The sequence below is a fragment of the Gossypium hirsutum genome, chromosome D13, assembly GCF_007990345.1.
Source record: "Gossypium hirsutum isolate 1008001.06 chromosome D13, Gossypium_hirsutum_v2.1, whole genome shotgun sequence".
Lineage (NCBI taxonomy): Eukaryota > Viridiplantae > Streptophyta > Magnoliopsida > Malvales > Malvaceae > Gossypium > Gossypium hirsutum.
Genome location: NC_053449.1, coordinates 61729716 through 61747349, shown reverse-complemented (window position 1 = coordinate 61747349; position 17634 = coordinate 61729716). Strand labels below are relative to the sequence as shown.

The following is a 17634-nucleotide window of genomic DNA, read 5'->3' as shown; positions in this document are numbered from 1 at the left end:
TGAGCCAGGTCATGAAAACAACCAGTCGATGGAAGAACATCTGCGAGTAGTCCCTTCTGAATTGGAAATTATAAAGTAAGATTTTGAAAGGAGAAATACGAAATTAGAAAAGACGATAGAGCAAATGGAAAAAGAAAAGATGAATTTGAAATTAGATGTGGATGTTCAGAAACTCGAGGCAGAAAGATTAAGAAAAGGAAAAACCAAGGTCGAGGAGGATCTAGATAGCTTAAAGACAGATTATAAGAAGCTGCGCTGAACAATGAGAACTGCTGGGTTGGGAAAAACTTCGGAGCAGTGGCGTGAAAAGATTCAAGAAGAAAAGAACAAAGCTGATAGATGGGAAAGGAAATTCTAAGAGCTCCAGACACGAAATGAGGCTTTAGTGGAGAGTTTGTCACAGAACCAAAGAGAAAAAGGTGAATTAAAAGATAAAGTGGCTGAGTTAGAAGGCTCTCTCCATCGGTATCGAAATCAAAACTCTGTGATAGAATTGAAAGCAAGCTTAAATAAAATTGAAGAAATAAAAGAAAGAACAGAAGAGTTAGAATCGGTATTGCAAAATTGTAAGATTCGGATCGAGTACTTGGAGGCTAATGAAGATCGTCAGAATGAACAGCTTCACTTTTTTCAGAACCAGGTCAGAAACAGATTTTTGAGCATTAGGGCAAAACCGTATATGTAATCTGTTTTATGTAAAGAATTTTGTTTTTTAGTAAAGTTTTCGAAATGAAATTGAATTAGAATTAACGCCTTTTTGTATTCATTTCACGCATTGCATCGCATCATATGCATTAATGACCATTAAAAGATCCTAATTGAATAAAAATATTTCAGTTATCCTGGAACATCCTTACGGCACAAGAAAGAAAACAAAAGCAATGGATCAAAGGTTAGAAAGATTGGAACAATTGCAAAAGGAAATGTAGTATCAAATGCAGGAACGACTGGATAAAATTCAGCAAGACATGCTAGAATCCCAGAAAGTTATGATGAACCAACTATCGCAATTATTGGCTGGAGCAAATGATAAAGGAAAAAGCCCAGTAATTGATTCTGGAGTTGATCATGAAGATCCCGTTTATCCTCCAGGTTTCACTCCGATAAATACCCATGCACAACCAGAAATGTGCCCACAGAAAGTACCTGTCACTATTAGGCCTCAATACCAAGTTGGTGCCGCAGTACCTATGAATTTTCAAATAGGCTCAGGTTCAAATCCAGGAGATAATCCGACCAACCCTGTCGTTCCTGATATGGATGATGTAGCGGAAGTAGAAAAGGCAAAAGTGGATTTACCGAAGCAGCTTGAAGATAGGTGTAGGTGGCTAGAAGAAAAGTTTAGAGCAATGGAAAATGCCAATTACCTTTGCAAGATCGATGCCAAAGACCTGAGTTTGGTCCCTGATTTAGTTCTCCCACCTAAGTTTAAAATGCCAGAATTTGAGAAGTATAACGGGACTAGCTGTCCTGAAGCCCATATCACTATGTTCTGTTGGAGAATGATGGGATATATCGATAATGATCAATTGTTAATTCACTATTTCCAGGATAGTTTGATCGGAGCTGCGGCCAAATGGTATAACCAGCTGGGTCGTGCCCAAATTTGCTCATGGAAAGATTTGGCAGAAGCCTTCATGAGACAATATAGCCACGTAGCGGACATGACACCCGATAGGATCACGCTACAAAACATGGAGAAGAATAGAATGAAAGCTTCAGGCAGTATGCCCAGAGATGGAGAGAAGTAGCAACTCAAGTCCAGCCGCCTCTTCTGGAAAAAGAAACCACAATACTTTTCATTAATACTTTAAAGGCCCCGTTCATCACCAATATGTTGGGAAGCGCCACTAAGAGCTTCTCAGATATAGTGATGACCGGTGAAATGATTGAAAATACTGTGAGAAATGGTAAAATATATGTAGGGGAAAAATTTAAGAGATCGGGCTCGAGGAAGAAAGAGGGCGAGATAAATAATGTGAGTACATACAATAAGGGATTTTCAAAGCCAATCACCGTTGGCTCGCCAAAGACGGTAGTTACCAGTCATCAGGGTCCTCTGAGGTAGGAAACCAATTCGAGGTCAGAAAGACCCCAATTTACACCTATTCCAAAAACTTATGGAGAGTTGTATCAAAATCTATTTAATGCACATGTGGTAGCCCTTTTTATCTAAAACCTATGCAACCCCCGTTCCCTAAGTGGTATGACACAAACACTCAATGCGAATATCATGCAGGGATAACAGGGCATTCGATTGAGAATTGTACTACGTTCAAGAAGGTGGTTGAAAGACTCATCAAAATGGGTATTGTAAAGTTAGATGACCCATCGGACTAAATGTAGCGGGAAATCCGTTGCCCGATCACACGGATAAAGGGGTAAATACAATAGCTGAGGGTGGAAGTAAGAGAATTAAGGCAGACATGATGGAGGTAAGAACCCCAATGAAATATGTTTGGGAACAGATGGTATATATGGGTCTAATCACACGAGATTCAAACGAAAGGCCTAAAAGGGTAGAAACATATTGTGAGTTCCATGCCAAGGAGGGTCATAATATCCAGAAATGTGTAGAGTTCAGGACCATGGTACAAAATTTGATGGATAATAAGGAGATGGAGTTTTATGAAGAATTCAAGGGATTTGAAGAAAGAGAGGTCTGCGCCTCAGAAGAGGGACCCGTAGAAAGATTCCAGAAGGCCAATCACTCAGTAGTGATTATTTCACGGCCAAGGAGCAATGCAGCAGGGATACAGATACCACCGAAAGTTATAATTCAAAAACTGGTACCCTTTTCCTATAGGGATAACAAAAGGGTTCCTTGGAATGATGACTGTAACGTGACAATTCCAAAAGAGGGAAACCCGATAAATACTTCAGAAGAGAGCAATGATGATGGCTTCTACACACGAAGTGGAAAGCGTTACGATACATCAATTTCAAAAACAGAGTCTGTAAAAGGAAAAGCCTTGGTGGTTGAACAGAAGAAAGAAAATGTGGTCCGACTTGAATCACCTGTCAACAAGCCAGCAACAGAGAATGAAGCTAAGGAGTTTCTAAAATTATTAAAACATAGCAAACACAGTGTTGTAGAGCAGTTACATAAACAGCCAACTCCTATCTTGGTACTAGCGTTACTCTTAAGCTCAGTGGTACATGGCAGCGCGTCAATAAAAGTATTAAATGAAACTTACGTCGCTAATGACATCTCTGTGAACAAGTTAGACCGTCTGGTTGGTAACATAAGCATTGATAACTTCATTTTCCTTAACGACGATGAAATACCTATGGTAGGTATGAGATCGACCAAAGCTCTGTACATTACAACCCGCTGCAAAGGGTATAAGCTGCCATGGGTATTAATTGATAATGGATCAGCCCTAAACGTCTTACCCTTATCCACCTTGAACAGGTTGCTCATGGACAGCTCGCATACAAAAATGTGCCAGAACATAGTGAGGGCGTTTGATGGTACTGAAAGAAGAATAATAGGAAGGATTGAAATACCCCTTTTAATCAGCCCAAGCACATATGAGGTAGATTTTCTGGTAATGGACATCAAGTCTTCTTACAATTGTTTGCTAGGAAGGCATTGGATTTATTCGTCAGGAGAAGTACCTTCATCGTTGCACCAAAAGTTGAAGTTGATAACAAAGGGTCGGCTGGTGACACTCAATACAGAGGAGGACATCATTACGGCGGTAACTAGTGACGCACCTTATATAGGGTTAGAAGAAGAAGCGATTGACTGTTCATTCCAATCTTTGGAATTTGTAAACGCAACCTTCATTTTTGAAGGGAATAAGATCCCCACACCCAGAATATCCAAAACAACGAGGATGGGTTTACAAATGATGGTTGGAAAGGGGCTCTACCTGGGAAAGGACTTGGGAAATACCTTTAGGGGAGGGTAGGGATACCCAGATTAATGGACAAACGAGACCGCTTTGGCTTAGGATATAAGCCAGATGCAAAGCAAAAGAGGAAAGAGTTGGAGAAAAAGTGGGAAGTGAGAAAAGCGCGTTTTGACGGAGAAGAGATTAAATAGGAGCCCATGATATTCCCTCACATATCTAGAACTTTCGTATCAGGGGAAACCATTTATTTTGAGCGGAGGACGTCAAAAAAAGGAATGGCAGAAAAATGTTATGAAATCTGAGCATCAATGCTATATACGAAGAAGAGCTGGGAGAAGGGAATTCATCAGGCATTCACCCTTATGAGCCGGGAAGCGTTCTAAATAATTGGACTGCCGAGGAGATCCCTGTAACTTTTAAAGTCAATTCAGAGTAATATTCAGGACACACTTGTTGCTCTAAGCTTGAGAGTAACAAGAATCTTTTGTAAAAAGCATATGTCTAAAATCTTATTTCAATGAAATATATCATTCAGTCTCATTTTGAGCAAATATTCTTTTATCCTTTCCATTCCATTATAAACATACTGTGCATATGAGTATTCTTAGATTCCTTTTCTTTGAATATCCTTTTCACCTCAATAACAGGTCCCCAGATATTAATGATATAAGCAACACTGCTACTAACTCAGAGTCCCCTTTTGAGCAAGACATAGGTATAGAAGATTCGTAGGATTTTGAATAGGATCGAGGTTGTAACTTATCTCCTGATTTGCTAAGAATCGTAGGACAAAAAGAAAAACAGATCCTACCTTATAAAGAGTCGGTAGAAGTTGTGAGCTTAGGGGAGGGAAAAGAAGTGAAAATTGGAGCTTGCATTGACGCGGAGATGAAGCGAGATCAGTGGTACACCGACTCCCTATAAAGAAAAAATGTAAACCAGTTCAACAAAAACTCTGAAGGATGAGACCTGATGTCTTGCTGAAAATAAAAGAAGAAGTTAAGAAGCAGTTTGATGATGGTTTCTTACAGGAGGTCAAGTATTCGGAATGGGTAGCCAACATAGTCCATATTCCTAAGAAAGATGGGAAAGTACGAATGTGTATGGACTACAGAGATCTAAACAAAGCCAGTCCCAAAGATAATTTCTCGTTACCCCATATTGATACCTTAGTAGACAACACTGCTAGTGACTCACTGCTCTCCTTCATGGATGGTTTCTCCGGTTATAACCAAATTAGAATGCACCCTGAAGACATGGAGATGACCACCTTCATAACGATGTGGGGGACATTCTGCTACAAAGTGATGCCGTTTGGACTAAAAAATGCGGGAGCAATGTATTAGAGAGCCATGGTAACCTTGTTCCATGACATGATGCATAAAGAGATAGAAGTTTATGTCAATGACATGATTGCATAGTCTAGAACAGAAGGGGAATATGTGCAAGTCCTTAGAAAATCGTTCATAAGGTTAAGAAAGTTCCAACTAAAACTAAATCCAGCAAAATGCGCCTTTGGGGCCAGATCAGGAAAATTATTGGGATTCGTGGTCAGTGAGAGAGGCATTGAGATCGATCCAAACAAAGTAAAGGCTATACAAGAACTACCCCCACCGCGTACTCAAAAAGAAGTTCGAGGTTTTCTAGGGAACTAAACTACATCGCTCGGTTCATTTCACAATTAACTGAGAAATCTGACCCCATATTTCGTCTCCTTAAGAAACACAATCTAGGTGTATGGGATGAAGAGTGTCAGACAACTTTTGAAAAGGTCAAACATTACTTGTCTAACACTCTAGTGTTGATGTCATATTTCCCAAATAAACCACTGATATTATATTTGGCAGTATTTGAAAATTTCATGGGATGCGTGCTTGGCCAACATGATGAGTCAGGACGAAAAGAAAGAGCGATCTACTATCTCAGTAAGAAGTTCACTGAATACGAGAAGAGATATTCGCCAATTGAGAAAATATGTTGCGCTCTGATCTGGACAACTCAGAGATTGAGACAATACATGTTGTACCATACAACCTGGTTAATATCTAAACTGGACCCTCTGAAATACATGATGGAGTCGACTGTTTTGAATGGAAGAATGGCCCAATGGCAAATTATGCTGTCTGAATTTGATATAGTCTATGTGAACCGGAAAGCAATAAAAGGGAGTGCAATAGCAGACTTTCTGGCCAATAGAGCGTTGGATGATTATGAGCCACTAAACTTTGATTTCCCGAATGAGGATTTGATGTGTGTTGCAATCGCAGAAAAAGACTTTCAAAAAGGCGATCTTTGGAAGCTGAATTTTGACGGAGCCTCGAATGTTGTGGGCAATGGGATTGGGGCGGTCTTGGTATCTCTTGACGGTGATCATTACCCATTCACTAGAGGTGTATGGGGATCTGCATTGGTAATTTATCAGCTCAAAGGCGAATGGGAGACAAGAGACTCCAAGTTGATTAATTATTGAAAACTGGTCCTAGAATTAATTGAGGAGTTTGATGACATTACCTTCTGTTATCTTCAAGGGATGAAAATCAGATGGCCGACGCATTGGCTACATTAGCCTCTATGATCAAGGTAAATAAAAAAAAAGGATGTGAAGCCTATCCAAATGAGCATTTATGAGGCTCCGGCCCATTATTACAACATTGACAATGAAGAAGAAAATGATGATCACCCCTAGTATCACGACATACTGCGATATGTAAAGAATTGCGAGTATCCTGGCCAGGCAACTGAGAATGAAAAGAAGACATTGAGAAGGCTGACCAATGATTATGTCTTAGATGGAGAGATCTTATATAGAAGAGGAAAAGATCAAGTGCTGCTAAGATGCGTAGACGATGTAGAGGCCAGGAAAATCTTGGAAGAGGTCCATGAGGGAATTTGTGGAACACATGCTAATGGTTTCACAATTGCCAAACAAATCATGAGATTCGAATATTATTGGGCCACCATGGAAGGAGATTGCATCAAATATGCCAAGAAATGCCATAACTGCCAAATTTATGGAGACAAGATTCACGTGCCCTCTTCACCTCTCCATGTCATGACTTCTCCATGGCCTTTCTCTATATGGGGCATGGATGTCATTGGGCTGATCTCGCCAAAAGCTTCAAATAGGCATCGTTTCATATTCGTAGTTATTGACTACTTTACTAAGTGGGTAGACGCCACTTCTTACGCTAATGTTACAAAGTCAGCAGTCAGCAGATTCCTAAAAATGAAGATCATATGTCGGTATGGGATGCCAGAAAGGATTATCTCCGCAATGCATTGAACTTGAACAACAGCACGATAGCGGAGGTCTATAATCAATTCAAGATCAAACACCACAACTCATCGCCATATCGTCCAAAAATGAATGGCGCGGTAGAAGCGGCCAATAAAAACATCAAGAAGATCGTAGGAAAGATGACTGAGACTTATAAGGATTGGCAAGAGAAGTTACCATTTGCCCTTTTTGCCTATCGAACGTCTATCGGGACCTCTACCAGTGCAACACCTTTCTCATTGGTGTATGGAATGGAGGCAGTTTTGCCCATTGAAGTAGAGATTCCTTCCCTCCGATTTTATCAGAACTGAAACTAGATAGAGCGGAATGGATTCAATCCCGATATGATCAACTAAATTTGATCGAAGAAAAGAGGTTACGAGCTATACGTCATGGTCAAATGTACCAAAGGAGAATGATGCGAGCTTATATCAAAAAGGTTCGTCCCAGGGAATTCCACGAAGGAGACTTGGTACTGAAGAAAATCCTCCCTATACAAGAAGACTTTAGAGGAAAGTGGATGCCAAATTGGGAAGGACCTTATGTGGTAAAGAAAGCGTTTTCTGGAGGAGCGTTGATTTTGATCGAGATGGATGGTAAGAACGTACCTAATCCCGTGAATTCAGATTTAGTCAAGAAGTACTTCACTTAAAAAAAGAGTGAGGAGAGGCCAAGGTGAAAACCTGCAAAGGGCGCCTTGAGACCAAAGGGGTTTTGAATTGAAAATCTAGGAATGGGCAGTTCAAATTTTGATCAAAGGTGGGGCATACGATAGTTTTGTTCTCTCTGAATTAATAAGAATGAGAGATGTTACATCTTGGGGCATCAACAAAGTCTTCTATGACTTCTAAACACATATCAAGTCCATAAGGGTCCTCAAGAAGTTTGGGGCAGAGAAGCTCATGCTACGATATCTGGGGCACCTATTTCCATTTTATTCATTTTTTTTGTATTTTTGACAAAATACGCCATCTTGATTAATTTATTCTCATTTTGTATTCTAGCAAAATTTGTTATCTTGATTCATTCATTTTGAGCTTTGCTCTCAACAAAATTTTATCTTGTCCATTTTGATAATCTTTTTCAAGCATTTTTCATTGAAATAATGATTACAGGACTAATAATATTCTAGCAAAAGAAGTTTTGCATATTACTCTGGAAGTTTCTAAATAGTACGAGGACCTAAAACAGGGCTATTATTTAGAACTAACCAACTTAAGGGTTAGAAGCATTGGAGAAAGAATAGTCTAAATTGTGACTATTTCTTTGGATTTTTCTGTCAAAGATACCGACTAAACAAGAAGGTATTAATGATAAAACCTTGACGAACAACAAGGAATGTCAACCCAAACATTAAAAATGGACCATTCTCATGACATTCTGCATTCATGCAAATATCATTCGTACACATCTAGTTAGGAAATTTGATTCATTCCGATCATAATATTCTAAACATTAGGCATAAATAGGTCCATGAAATGGATTTTGCGGGTCATGTTTCTAAAGAACAGATCAATGAAGTTACCCATACCCATGAAGTTACAGTGGGATGGGTTGAAGTCATCATAACAAGTCCTATCTCTCTGAGCAGCAGTGGAGTAGGTTGAAGATTGTAGATCTTATCTCCCTAAGCAGTAGTGGAGCAGATTGAAGACGGCGAATCTTATCTTTCCGAGATAGTAGGAAGCAGATTTAAGCCACCAGTTCTATCTCCCTGAGCAACAATGGAGTAGGTTGAATATTGTAGATCTTATCTCCCTAAGCAGTAGTGGAGTAGATCAAAGACGACGAATCTTATCTTCCCGAGATAAGATTTAAGCCACCAATCCTATCTCCCTAAGCAATAGTGGAGTAGGTTAAAGATTGCAGATCTTATCTCCCTAAGCAGTAGTGGAGCAGATCGAAGACGGCGAATCTTATCTTCCTGAAATGTAGGAAGCAAATTTAAGCCACCAGTCCTATCTCCCTGAACAGTAGTGGAGTAGGTTAAAGATTGTAGATCTTATCACCCTAAGCAGTAGTGGAGCAGATCGCATCCAGTCTTATCTCCCTGAAGTTGCAGTGGAGCAGACGAAAGAAACCAATTCTATCTCCCTAAAATTGTAGTGGAGCGGATTAAAATCACAGATCTTATCTCTCTGAAGTTGCAGTAGAGCAGATCGCATCCAATCTTATCTTTCTAAAGTTGCAGTGGAGTAGACTAAAACCACAAACCTCATCCCCTGAAGTTGTGGCAGAGTAGATTGAAGCTACAAGCCGTATCTCTCTGAAATGCAATGGAATGGATCGAAGTAACAAGACCCAGTAGACTGGAAAGAGGCTACCTGAAGAAGAAAGGCACCAGAACAAGTCAAGACTCGGTGAAACCGGGCAAAATTAGTATTTCTTTGAAGTCTTTGCTCTATTCTCGTTATACGACAATGAGCAAAAAGGGGCAGCTGTAATAGCCCATTTTTGCCCGGGCCCAATCCACTCAAAACAGACCAAACCAAACCAAATAATAAAACAGTCCCAGTCCATTACAAAACCCAATACACTCAAACCCAAATACAAGCCCAACTAAACCCTAAGTAACCCAGTGGCCCAAAACCTGAAAAATTTTAGAATGGCTAGAAACCCTCGCACCGCCCGAGGTGCTTCAGCCGAAGTCTGCTCCTCTGGCACCCTCATTTCACCAAAACAGTAAGTTGACCTTACTATGTACCTGCAAACAGAGTAAAAAAGAAAACAAAAACAGAAGAGTAACAAAGATAATAGCAGAAACGAAAGCAAAAGAATAGTGATAGCAATGTAATCGTGGCTATAAAAGCCACGAAAATAACTATGTAAGTTTTTTACACGAAAAATACAAGAGAAAAAAGAAAAATCAATCAAAAGAATTAAAGGTTGATATTTATTTGATTTTCTGGCTTCGTTTCGTTATTTATTTTTTATTTTCATTTTTAGTTTTCTTATAAACGGAAATAAAAAGAAAAAGGAGGGGACTCACCTGTGTTCGGCTTCTAACACCGCCGGGACAACCGAGGCAATCACCTCCGAGGATAAGTGGCCGGAAATCGACAGGTTTCTTGGGTTTTTGGGGCTTTTTGGTTACTATTTTGGGGTTTTTAAACGCGGATTCGGGCTTAAAAGGTTAAAAAGGGCCAGATCTGAAGTTTTCCCCTTTTTCGACCACAGCGTACGGCGGCGCCGTCGCCAGTAGCCGGTGACCGATGCGGCGGTCCCTTCGCCAGATTTTGGGCCGGTGCTTGGAGAAGGAAGGGGCGTTGAGAGGGCTTGATGAGTTTTTTTTTAGAAAGAAAAAAATGAAATTTTTAAAGGTTTTTTGGCTTAAATAGCCTAGTGAAACGACGTTGTTTCACTTGGCCTCCCCAGGCGCCAAAACGGCGTCATTTTGGGGAGGCCGACCCAAAATCGACCCAACCTGATGAAGGTCCGCGTGTTTTCGTACCTGAAGGGTTATTTTCCTGCCTGATCCTTCCGCTTTCGCACTGTTGTACAATCTCGTCCTTTTTTGTTTTTTAAATTTGGCCATTTAATTTTCTGTGTATTCCATCTTAGTCCGTGCTGAAACGATGTGCATTAGGGCTGGGGATATTGCCCAATCGGTCCCTCGTCCTTCCAGCACGCCCTTTTTAGTCTCGGGCCATTATTTTTATTTATTTATAGATTTAAACCCCGAATTTTGTTTTAAAGTTTAATTTAATCCTTTTGTTATTTCGTTTGTTTTATTATCAATAAATGTGATATTATTTATTATTAGTTTTATTTTCCCTTTTATTTATTTATTTATTCATTATTATATTATTATTATATAAATTAGTTTTGCATTACTCTTTTTATTTTATATTCTATTTGTTTATTTTTTAGTTATATATATGTATGCATATTTATCTTATTGTATCATTTTATTATTCATTATTTACTTCTAGCTTTTCGTATTTTCAAATTATAATAATAATAATAATAATTATTATTATTATTATTATTATTTACTCATTTATATCTTCTAATTCAAACTTTGTTATATATATATATACATACATGTATGTATGTATTTTTTATATATTTTTATAATTCTTACATATGTATATATATATACAAACATCTATTTTCTTTATTGTTATTATTGTTTCCATTGATGTTCATTTATTTATTTATATTCCACATTTTTTAATGTCTTAGTTTTTTTATTCATTTGTTATTGTATATACATGATTGATTTGATTTTTTTTCGTTTTTTCTCATATTATTTTTATTCACATTATCATGTTAATTATTCCATTATGCATATTAACACCATAATTCAAAAAGAAAATTTCTAAGTAATGCAATATTTTGCGCTTGGAAATTCGAGAAAACGTGCCCTAATGTGCTTGTTTCGATTCCTCGTTTAGCCAAAATAGCCAAATACCCTCTTAAAGTTTCAAAGTATGGGTTTTGGAAACCATATGGTGATCTTGGTTTCGAGAGATTAAAGTATCGTATCCTAATGTGCTGGATATGATATTCTTTCAGAACAAGAGAATCTTAAATTCCAACCCATATTGTTCGAAAGTTTTTAGGATCATATTTTCAAAATTCTTCAAAGTTTTCAATATTTGACATTAAGACATCAACTAATCAACTAGGTACCAATTTTGGCGTTACGAGGGTGCTAATCCTTCCTCGTACGTAACCGACTCCCGAACCCGTTTTTTTAATTTCGTGGACCAAAATTGTTGTTTTAATAAAATTAAATTGTTTATTAAAAACAATCACTTTTTAAGGTGATCCGATCACACATTATCAAAAAGGATTGGTGGCGACTCCCATATTCATTTTCTTTTTCAAAATCCAAGTCGACCCCGTTTTACAAAAAAATGGTGTCAACAATTACAAAATCAAATCTTACCAGATTACAAATCTTCTAAGATTACTTTCCCTATTTACCAAGGTAACCCTAATTTACCATAAATTCCTAGGCCATAAAGACTTCAAGTAGATGGGCTTCGTCACTTGTTCTTCGAATCGGGCCAGTTTAATTGGGTCACATGAGTCCCATTTAATATATAAACCTCCATGAGATGTTTTTTGTGCTTTGGTCACGAGCTCTGAATCATGGCCTGTGACACATGACATAGGGACGTAGCTAGAGGAGGCAAGTGGCGGCCTTGGTCCCCTTAGCTAATTGGTATAATACTATTTTTAGTCCTTTTCAGTTATAAAATATTAAATTCTAAGTCCTTTTAAAGCAATTTTTTACATTTAACCCCTCAAATTTTTAAAACTTTATTTTAGCTCTCCGTAGTAGATGAATATAATACTTAATCTTTTTAAATATTCTTTTGAAAGATAAATAGGCGAATAAAACGAAGAAAAACAAAAGTCAATAGGGGCCAAACAAAGCAGGCATCCTCAACACCAACAAGAGTCAATCCAACATCACAGTACACGCCACTAAATAAGACATAAAATCAGACATGAACGACAGAAAACAATTACAGATATTTATTTAGCAGCCATTACAAACGCAAAGCAAAATCCCTGACCGCCTGCAGCAATACAGCCACCATAACAGTTCACAATTATCCAAAACAGGAAAGTAAAATGTACAGTGGCCAAAGCAGAACAGGAATGATATTTGATATATGCATGCATTCAAATTTGAGGGCTAACTACTAATTAAGTAGCCATAGCTGACAGTTATATTTGAATCATTCAAATGAGAGGAAAAGGAAGAGAATCTTATTTATAGGTCAATATGGTTTACTAGAAAAGAATAATTTTAACTATTCTTTATATGTAATAAGTAAACGTAAATTGATGGAATATAAGAAAATATGTTGGAATTGCAACATAAGTAAATGCGTGTTACAATTGCGTCAAATCAAATTTCTTTTAATAAATGTATTACACACCCTATTAATTGTGTTTTAACTAAGGCATCCCTCTCGTTTTGCTTGGATAATGTTATTTTTCTTTTCCTTTTTTGCGGCCAAAATATACCATTTATTAGTAGCCCAAATGGGTATTCTGGTCAATGATGTATTCACGTGAAAAGAAGTCTAATATTTATTACATGAAATTAGTATATTACTATATATGTGTTGAATTAGTAGACTTGAATCGTCATGTTTTCTTTTTTAAAAGGAAAAAAAATACTTCGTTTCACTAACAAATCAAAGAGCTAAACAGTCCACGTTTACATTTCGTCTACCCAAAATAATTAACTTGTTTGATTTGATACATTATATAAAACTGAGTTTTTTCAGTTTGATGAAATTTGAATTCAATCCTTAATTTTATATTAAATAGCGTAAAAGTTTTCCTTTGACCAGTGCACACCAATGGATGATCAAATTAAAGCACGGGGAAATCAATAGAGATGTTTCCTAGGTTGTTTCTCCTCGCCTCGCTACCTTTGAGAAAATGCTATAAAAAGACCTAAATCCCAACGTAAAGAGAAACCAAGTTAATTTACAAGCTCATTTAATTTAAGAAAACATTTCCTTAGAGCATTTAAAAAAGAAGTTTAGAACATGGGTGTCAATGCTGAGATTGAGTTTCCAGTCATTCAGTTCCGTTCATCAGATTTGGAGCGAGGGACCGATGGATGGCGCTGTTTGTGCAAGAGGGTTCGAGAGGCTTGCGAGACTTTTGGCTGTTTCGAGGTGGTGTACGAAAAGATATCAACAAAAGTTCGAGAAGAGACATTTGGGTTGATGAAAGAACTGGTTGAGGTCCCATTGGAGAGGAAACAGAAGAACGCTAGTCCCATGCCTTACCATGGATGGGTTGGACCATGCAATCAGGTTTCTTTGTTGTATGAAGGCTTCGGACTTGGAGATGCCTCCAACTATGACTCTGTTAAAAGTTTTGCTCAACTTATGTGGCCTGATGGTCACCCACGCTTCTGGTAACAATATTTTTTACCTTTTAATTTTTAGGTTATTTTAAGTTACTTGTTCTAGTCATTTTGAGTTCTAATCATATTTATTCGTGTTAAGTGAATTCGAGTTATTGACATTTTTGTTTGATTTTTTGTCACAGCAACACTGTACATACCATGGCGACTCAAATAGAGGAGTTGAACAAGTTAATATGGTTAATGTTAATTGATAGCTATGGATTAGGAGAAAAATGGGAGTCAGTGATGATAAACTACAAAACGCTAGTGCGGTTTATGAAATACATGGCCCCTCCACCTGGGGAGTACGAGAGAGGACTCTTTGCTCATACTGATAAACCTGTTAGCACAATCATTTGTGATGATCATGTTTCAGGGCTTGAAATTGAGGTCAATGATGGTCAATGGATCAAGTTGTCTTTATCTCCTTCTTCCTTTTGTTTTGTTGTTGGAGATCCTCTCAAGGTATGTATATGTTTTTTTTCTCAGCAAACAAATAAAATTTTATTAGAAATTTAGGCAAGTCAACAACCAAGCCAGACTACAACCAGTCCACAAATACAAAAAATAACCAAAGCTGGGAGAAATTTCAAAAATAAAATATAAAATTTAATGGTCAAAATTTTGCACAATTACCATAAAATATTTATTAATGTTGACACGAGAATTTGGTTCAAAATTTTGAGTTTATCTTTCTAGTAATAAAATATGTTGAGAAATATTAGATCAATGATATTGAATGTGAATAATTATCATAAAATATTTATTAAATGTTGATTTTAAAAATTACAGGCATGGAGTAATGGAAGATTAAAAGCAGTTAATCACAGAGTAATGATGAGTGGAAATAAAGATCGATTTTCTCTAGCAGCCTTTGCCATTCCAGTTGAGGGCACCATAATCAAGGCACCCGAAGAGCTTATAGATGAGAAGCATCCTCAGCTTTACAAGGATTTTGATTTCATGGACTTCTTCCTGTTTGCCTTCTCTGACCCAGCAAAGCACATTGACTCCGGCGAGCAGCTCCAAGCCTATGCTTCTCTCTCACCACCGATTTCTCATTGAAATCATGCCCATATTGACAAGTAAAAGCCCGATTTTGGCTTAAAATTAATTTTAGAAATAATAAATTTGTGTCCTATATTCAAAATCCATTACTATTTTTTAGTTAATTATAATTGTATTATGCCAAAGACTATTAAATTTATCATGTCGAGTGATTTTTTATGTATGTCATGAATAAGTAATGGAACTTCCTTTGTTTTTTGTGTTGTAAAAATAATTATGATGGATTAATGCTGGAAGACTTGTTTGGATCCAACTTGACTTGGCTTACAAACAATTAATTTCATGGTACATTTAGTATTATCTCCATGACTGAATAACTCTATAATTAATAAATGAAAAACTGAAAATTACCCGATCAATCCTTCCGTTGGCTCATTATAACTTTGAACGAATTGCTTAACAACAACTGAGAATGAATCAGTGTTTGATAACAAAACATGGTCTTGTGATGAGGTTTTCTTTCTTACTAAAGTGCGGTCGATGTTTTGGATCAAATCCATCAAGGAGAACTTATGCTTACTGAATCTTCTTGGTGGGGCAGTCCTAAGGATAGTGTAGTTTTGACGAGGAGGATTGATAACCGTTTGACGATGGAGTGGGAACCTCCTTCTCCTGATTTCCTTAAATTCAATGCAGATGGCGCGACTATAGAGTGCCCAGGAATGACAGGTTCTGGTGGAGTATTAAGAGATGATAAAGGAGCGATGCTCGCTATGTTCTATGGTCTTCTCAGATCTTCGCTTCCATTTAATTTGTTGAGGAAATTGCAGCAATAAATCTTGCCCTTACTCTTTTCATCCAATCGAAAAGATTTATGCTAACGGACTGATTGTAGAATCAGATTCAAACATCAATTTGTTGGTGTAAAAACAAATCGGATAAACCATGGAAGCTTGGGGGCATCTTTTCAGACATTGTTAGGATGGTGACAGGGATTGGTTCAGTGTTTTTCAAAATGTGATTCCTGAAAAGAATGGCATGACAGATTCATTAGCTAAAGTCGGAAAGGAGAGGAGGTCAATGTTTTAACTCATTGTGGTAGTGGATTCTGCGAAAGGCTGGAGATATAAATGGGCAATGAAGCTTATTGTTTGATGGTTTTTGAGAGTTATGGACTTTGCATATAGGGACATCCTGTTATACTATTTGCTATTTGAAATTTGCTCAATTGGGTGGTTTCAGGCAGCTTTTCATTCAACATTCTTTTGCATTCGTGCTTGAAATGGTTTTACTTTGCAGTTGCCTTTTGGTGTTTTATGGACTTTTTGCCTGTTGTTTTTTGGTGCTTGTAAGGATGCTTGTCTTGGGTGTTTTTGTGCATCTTTATTGCACATTTGGGTGTTTCATCTTTCGCTGCGCAGCAGTGTTGTTGAGGCGTAAGGGTGTTGCGTTTGTATAACTTTTGGTTTACTCTCCGTTTTGGGGTTTTAATAAAACTTTTAATTTTTGGCCGACAAAAGAACAACTTCATTTCTAGATTTGTTCTAAATAACATTTTGTTTGCCCATTGTGATAATTTTTTTCAAACATCTGAAGTAACGATTAATGGACTGAATGTTCAAGCAAGAGGAATTTTGCATATTACTCTAGAAATTTCTAAATAATGTAGGAAACTGAAACAGGACTATTGTTTAGAGCACACTATTTTTAAAGTTTGAAATGTCTAAAAGGGAAAGTCTAAGTCAGGACTATCCTTTCAAATTTTGTTGTCCAAGCATGGATTGAACAAAATGACATGATGTCATATTGGTGACAAAGCTTCAATGAACAAACAAGCAATGATCACCAAGTGATAAGAAGAGGTTTTTCGGAAGAGAAAATTTGCAATTGTGCATAAACTTTTGGTAACACCCTGGAAATGGTGTAGGTGACCAAGGAAATTCAGATCATGTACCCTTGAATTGTAATAGGAGAGGATTTGGAAGGAGCCAGATCTTATACTCTTAAATTACAGTAGGAGGAAGAGGGTTTTGAATCCCAAAATTACGGTGGGTTCAAATTTGAGAATCACAATTGATTGAACTTTGAAGATTACAGTGGGGGCAATCCGACCAAGTAAGAGATGGGCATTACCAACCAGACAAGATAACATTCCGACGAGTTGGCAATAAAGCCTTATTGAACAATGAGCAACAACAACTCAAACATTGAGGGATCATTCTCATGACATTTCTGCATTCATACAAATATCATTCACACACGTCTAGTTAGGAGCATTTGATTGATACTGGTCATCCTAATCACTAGGCACAAATAGGTTCATAAAATAGAATATACAGGTCATGTTCCCCAGAGAACAGATCAATAAAGATAGCAGATCTTGCCTTCCTGTACTGACGGTGAAGCAGATTGAAGACACCAGTCTTGCCTCCCTGTACTGACGGCGGAGCAGACTGAAGATAGCAGATCTTGTCTTCCTGTACTGACGGTGAAGCAGATCGAAGACACCATAGTTTGCAATTAAAAAGATTGAAGCCACAACGGCGAATCTTACTTCCCTGGCGATGCAATGGAACAGATTGAAGCTACAATGGTGAATC

The 17634-nt window shown here is 37.6% G+C and overlaps 1 protein-coding gene across 1 annotated transcript; it reads left to right on the top strand.

Moving 5' to 3' along the window:
* Positions 1-13563: 13563 nt before the first annotated feature.
* On the top strand, positions 13564-15305 carry LOC107941629 (probable 2-oxoglutarate-dependent dioxygenase AOP1). Its single transcript, XM_016875198.2, has 3 exons — positions 13564-14035; positions 14170-14491; positions 14819-15305. Exons 1-3 carry the CDS (start codon positions 13659-13661, stop codon positions 15089-15091), a joined length of 972 nt encoding a protein of 323 aa, XP_016730687.1. The 5' UTR covers positions 13564-13658; the 3' UTR covers positions 15092-15305.
* The last annotated feature ends 2329 nt before the right edge of the window (positions 15306-17634 follow it).